This window comes from Castor canadensis, chromosome 14 (assembly GCF_047511655.1).
Source record: "Castor canadensis chromosome 14, mCasCan1.hap1v2, whole genome shotgun sequence".
NCBI classification, from domain to species: domain Eukaryota; kingdom Metazoa; phylum Chordata; class Mammalia; order Rodentia; family Castoridae; genus Castor; species Castor canadensis.
Window position 1 is genome coordinate 27,477,239 of NC_133399.1, and position 5,137 is coordinate 27,482,375.

The 5,137-nt window shown below is 36.5% G+C and overlaps 1 protein-coding gene across 1 annotated transcript; it reads left to right on the plus strand.

The window, feature by feature from the left end:
• The first annotated feature begins 3,730 nt into the window (after positions 1–3,730).
• Positions 3,731–4,694, plus strand: LOC109674649 (olfactory receptor 7D4-like). The gene has a single exon (XM_020151589.2). The coding sequence runs from the start codon at positions 3,744–3,746 to the stop codon at positions 4,692–4,694; it is 951 nt and encodes a 316-aa protein (XP_020007178.1). The 5' UTR covers positions 3,731–3,743.
• Positions 4,695–5,137: the final 443 nt, after the last annotated feature.

Consider the following 5,137-nt stretch of genomic DNA (forward strand, 5'->3'; position numbering starts at 1 on the left):
GAAATTGTGGAGCTAAGGAACTTTGATTCCCTGTGTTATCCATGATCTTAGATCCTCTGCAGTTATTACTCAGTTATAATGAAGAATCAAATTATATTGCTCTCAGGGAAATGATGGAATTGGAGAACATTATTTTGAGTGAATATGCCAGGTTCAAAAAGCCAAACATCACATGTTTTTTTTCCTCATATGTGGAACAATAATAATGAGAATGGACAATGATAATAATAATGAATAATGGACAAAAATAATAGTGAGAATGGAATATGAATGTAAATGAGGTTCTACAAGAGAGAGGAATTAATGGAAGTGAGGAGATAAGGCAAGGTACTGGGATGTGAGAGGTTAGAAGTATATTACATGCAAATATATGAAAATAGCACAACAAAATCCACCAAACACTGTTTGTAAAGAGGGGAGGAAGTAGGAATTAAGTATAATAGAGGGAGTGAACTTGTTCAGTGAAAACTGTATCCATCTATGAAATTTTCACAATGAACCTCCCCTTGTACTATTAATGATTAAATTTAAAAAATGTACTATCTATGCATGGTGGAATACCATTCAGGCATAAAAAGAAGGAAATTCTGCCAGTTACATGAACATGGAAGAACTAGGTGAACATGTACTATGTGAAATAAGATAGGCACAGAAAGACAAATACTGAATGATCTCATTTATATGTGGATTATATAAAAATAATCTTATAGAAATAGAAGAATGGTGATTACCAGTTGGGGGAAGTGTTGGGGAAATGTCAGGTAAAGGATGCAACACTTCATTCAGAGAGCAGAAATAAGTTCAACAGATAATTGTGCAGCAGGATGACAATAGCTAATGATGGCATTTTGTCCTCCTGAAATTTAGTGGATATTTTATTCTCACCACAATATGATATCCATGTGAGTAATGCTGATATTAATTTCTAGATTTAACCATTGCACATTGTGCAATTCTTTAAACATGATGTTGCAAAATGACAAGCACATAAACTTTTATCTGACAATTTTAAAATAAATGAATTTGAAAAATAAAAAATGAGAAAAATAAAGAGAAAGGTCTCTACTTTAGAACATTATGGATATTAAATGATCAATAAAATCTCCAAAGATTTTCCTCAGGAGGTATAACAGAGAGATTGTTCTTGTAATTGGTTCCATGTAGGAATTAAACATTTCCTAGTGTAAACCTTCTGACTTTAATATTACACCAAAGAAAAGAAGAGTTTCTCCTCGGATGAAACATGTTTATCTCATTCCATGATATCTACATAGACACGGAATTGACTGAAAAATTTCCATTTTACTTTCTTCTTTGTACCCCAAGAGAACTGAATCGTTTGGAGAGTGAAAAGACAATAAAACAATTTATTTAATTAGGAAAGCTGAGAATTCAACCCTGAGGTGCTAGAAACCACAAATCTGCACCTGCTGCCCTTCTGTAATTCTCTGGTCTCAGCCTCCATGAAAACCCACGAGGTCTTCCCAGTGACAGATCAAGGAATGAGAATGTTTCAGTGATAGCCAGTGGAGAGAGTTGGTTTGTAGCAGTGGGTGCTGGAGAAGCAAGACATAAAGGAGGAAAGAGTGTGGGATCTGGGCTTTACCTACAGAATAGTGAGAATGGTGAACTCATATTAATTACGTCTATGAAGGTGTTGTCTTTGAACTTTGAAGGACCTTCAAAGGAGTTTCCATTGAGACTTGTCTTTTCCAAATATAATTGTGCTTTCTTTTCTCATTATTGTACTCTAGAACCAGTAAGAGTTATTTTTTGGTGAGTCTTCAACTCTTGTTCACTCCTTTCTAGGCTTCTATTAGATTATCTGTATGCAATGATTTAATCATTAACCACTCACCAAAGATCTATTATGCATAAGGAATTGTCTGTTTTGTTCCTAATTTTATAAGAGTTTTATATTATATCCTTTAACCCTTTTTACTGACAGATTTCAATTTCTAATGCCTCTTATTAGTTCAACATTATCAGTCATCATTTCACATTAGTTTCTGTAATGGCATGTACCAATAATGTTTTTATTTCTGATGTTTAATACTTAGTCCAGGTGCCTTTTTTCATATTACTAACTTCTGTGAATGTTTAGGAAAATATTGAATGATTGAAGTTGGAGGAGTCTGTCTTGGTATGTTCATGAATTTAATACAAATAATCTAGTTTTTAAAAGTAGCATTTCCTATTGTCTATTAAAAGCAATCATTCTTTATTACATCTGAAAATTTTCCTTTTTGCTTTGTTTATAGATTGCCTCAGCCTTGGGAGCTAATCATAGATGTGGACATTAATTTTTTTCAAATGTATTTTTCCCTGGTGTGGTTACAGTTAGGATGTATATATTTATATTTTAATTAGGATGTATTTGTTGTACAGGGAGATTCATTGTGACAATTCTGAATAGGCTTGCCTAGTACATTGGTTAGATCACTCCCACTATCTCCCCCTTAACCCCCTCCTGCCCCACTTAAAGCAATTGTAAGAGGTTTCTTTATTCTATTTTGTATAAGTACATGAAGTCTATCAGCCATATTCCCTCACCTTAATCTCCTTAATTCACCCCCCCTTCCACAAGTACCCTCCTCACACAGTTCTGTTTTTCACCATTAATTTCTAAGTTGATGTTCAAAGGGGTTTCTTAATGTATCCCTGCTGTGAATATACTTTGCTTTTGTCCATTCAACTCCTTCCATTTCTCCTCCTTAGCCCTTCCCTCCTCCATCTTTGACTAATTTTGTGATGTATTATGTTAACCAACATCTAAATGTTAAATAAGTTATCCAGTATAATTGGTATTAACTGCTCATCATGCATTATTTTTTAAAATAGATGTGAATGCATTTAACTTTGCTATTGAGTTTCTTATCTATAGTCAGATTGTAATAGGCTTGAAGATTACTTTTTATGATATAGTTGATATTAATATTTATTGTCCATCAAGTATTTGTATTTGCATAGCACATACAATGTGACAAGCTCCAATGAAGTCCTTGGAAAGACATGTGATGAGTCAAAACTATTACAACCACAGGCCCACAAATAATAAATTTGCCACCCTGAAAGGAGAATTAAAGAAAGTGAAGGAAATCTCTAATGTGGTCATCCCACATTCTGTCTTTCTGACCTTTATCCTCTGTTCTTCATCACCCCATCTCTCAAATACCCTCCATTCAAGCAAATGGACATGAATTTACCAATGTGAAAGGGATATAAGGAAGAGTGAAAGGTCCCTATTCTGGGCCTCACACTCTGTGTCCTTCCTCACCCTGATTCTCTGCCTGTCATCACACTTGTCTCTTGAATGCCATCCTATACCAGCTCACCAACTGATAGCGCAAATGCACATTCTGTTCTCTGAGTCTAGAATGTACCTTCTTTCCTTTTCTCTTCTGATTAACAATGATACATCCTTATTCCTTCATATGAAACACTCTTATTTCCAAGAAGACCTCCTACCCAGGTTCACAGACTAAATTGGTCCTCCATGATGTTTCTCTGTGTTTAATTTATTAATCTTTTGCCACTCGCAGTATCAACTATCTTGTTGTGGAGAACATAAATTGTTTTTTTAGCATATGGTACAGAGCATAGAACCCATGTCCTTGCACATGCTAGGCATACACTCTGCCACTGAGCTATATCTCCATACTATTTTTTAAATCTTTATTTTGTCCTTTAGTTTTTATAGGATTATTATATTTTGCCCCCATCCCAGAAGTTATACCGGTGACATGGAAGCAGAAAACCACACAAGAGGAACACAATTCATTCTCCTGGGTCTCTCAGATGACCCTGAACTGCAGTCCATCCTCTTTGGGCTATTCCTGTCCATATACCTGGTGACAGTGCTTGGGAACCTGCTCATCATCCTGGCTGTTGGTTCTGACTCTCACCTCCACAACCCCATGTACTTCTTCCTCTCCAACCTGTCCTTTGTTGACATCTGTTTTACCTCCACCACAGTTCCTAAGATGCTGGATAACATTCACATACACAACAAAGATATTTCTTACAGACAGTGCCTCACTCAGGTATATTTATTTATGATCTTTGTTGGAATGGATAATTTCCTACTGACTTTAATGGCATATGATCGCTATGTGGCCATCTGTCACCCCCTAAACTACACAGTCATCATGAACCCTCACTTCTGTGGCCTCCTAGTCCTTCTGTCCTGGCTAATCATGTTCTGTGTGTCCATGCTCCACCTTCTACTGATGATGCGACTGACCTTCTCTGTAGGAACTGAAATCCCACATTTCTTCTGTGAATTAGCTCAGGTTCTCAAGGTGGCCAGTTCCAATACCCTCATCAATACCATCTGTATGTATGTGGCTACTGCCCTGCTGTGTGTGTTTCCTGTGACTGGAATTCTCTTCTCCTACTCTCAGATTGTCTCCTCCTTACTGAGAATGTCCTCCATTGTGAGCAAGTATAAGGCATTTTCCACCTGTGGGTCTCACCTCTGTGTGGTCTGCTTGTTCTATGGAACAGCACTTAGCGTTTATCTCAGTTCCACTGTGACTGATTCTTCCCGGGGAAGCATGATTGCCTCTGTGATGTACACTGTGGTCACCCCCATGCTGAACCCCTTCATATACAGCCTGAGGAACAAGGACATGAAGAGAGCTCTGGGAAGACTCCTCAGCCAGAGAAGCCTCTTGTCCTTGATGGATCAGTAAGTCCAGAATTAAGCGGATGCCATCTAAATGACATGACTAATGTATTGCATTCCCAAAACACCTATAAGCTTGTTTTTGTATATCTGTGTATTTGTTTCACCTCAACACCTTCAGTAGTTTACTTCAAATTTTTCTTCCCAAGACCTGGTCCATAAACTTTCAAGTCTTACAACAAACTTGCAGACATTCCTGAGATGTCCAACATTATTTAAAGCATTTATATCAAATGTTGATGTAGTATTCCCAAAAGGTATTGCTTGAATATTTAATGTTATTCACCTTAATTTGATTTTATTATTGTTTTCCCCAGAAGAAATAGAATTAAAACAATGAAAGTATAGTGTTTTCCATATTAGGACTGTGCTTGTCATTTTGCGTGGGTGACTTTGTATAATACTGAAAATATTTCTTTAGATATTTTTTCATCCACCCAATTTCTGAAA

Coding starts and splice junctions, on each gene's coding strand:
- LOC109674649 (XM_020151589.2), top strand. CDS start 3,744: ATGGAAGCAGAAAACCACACAAGAGGAACACAATTCATTCTCCTGGGT.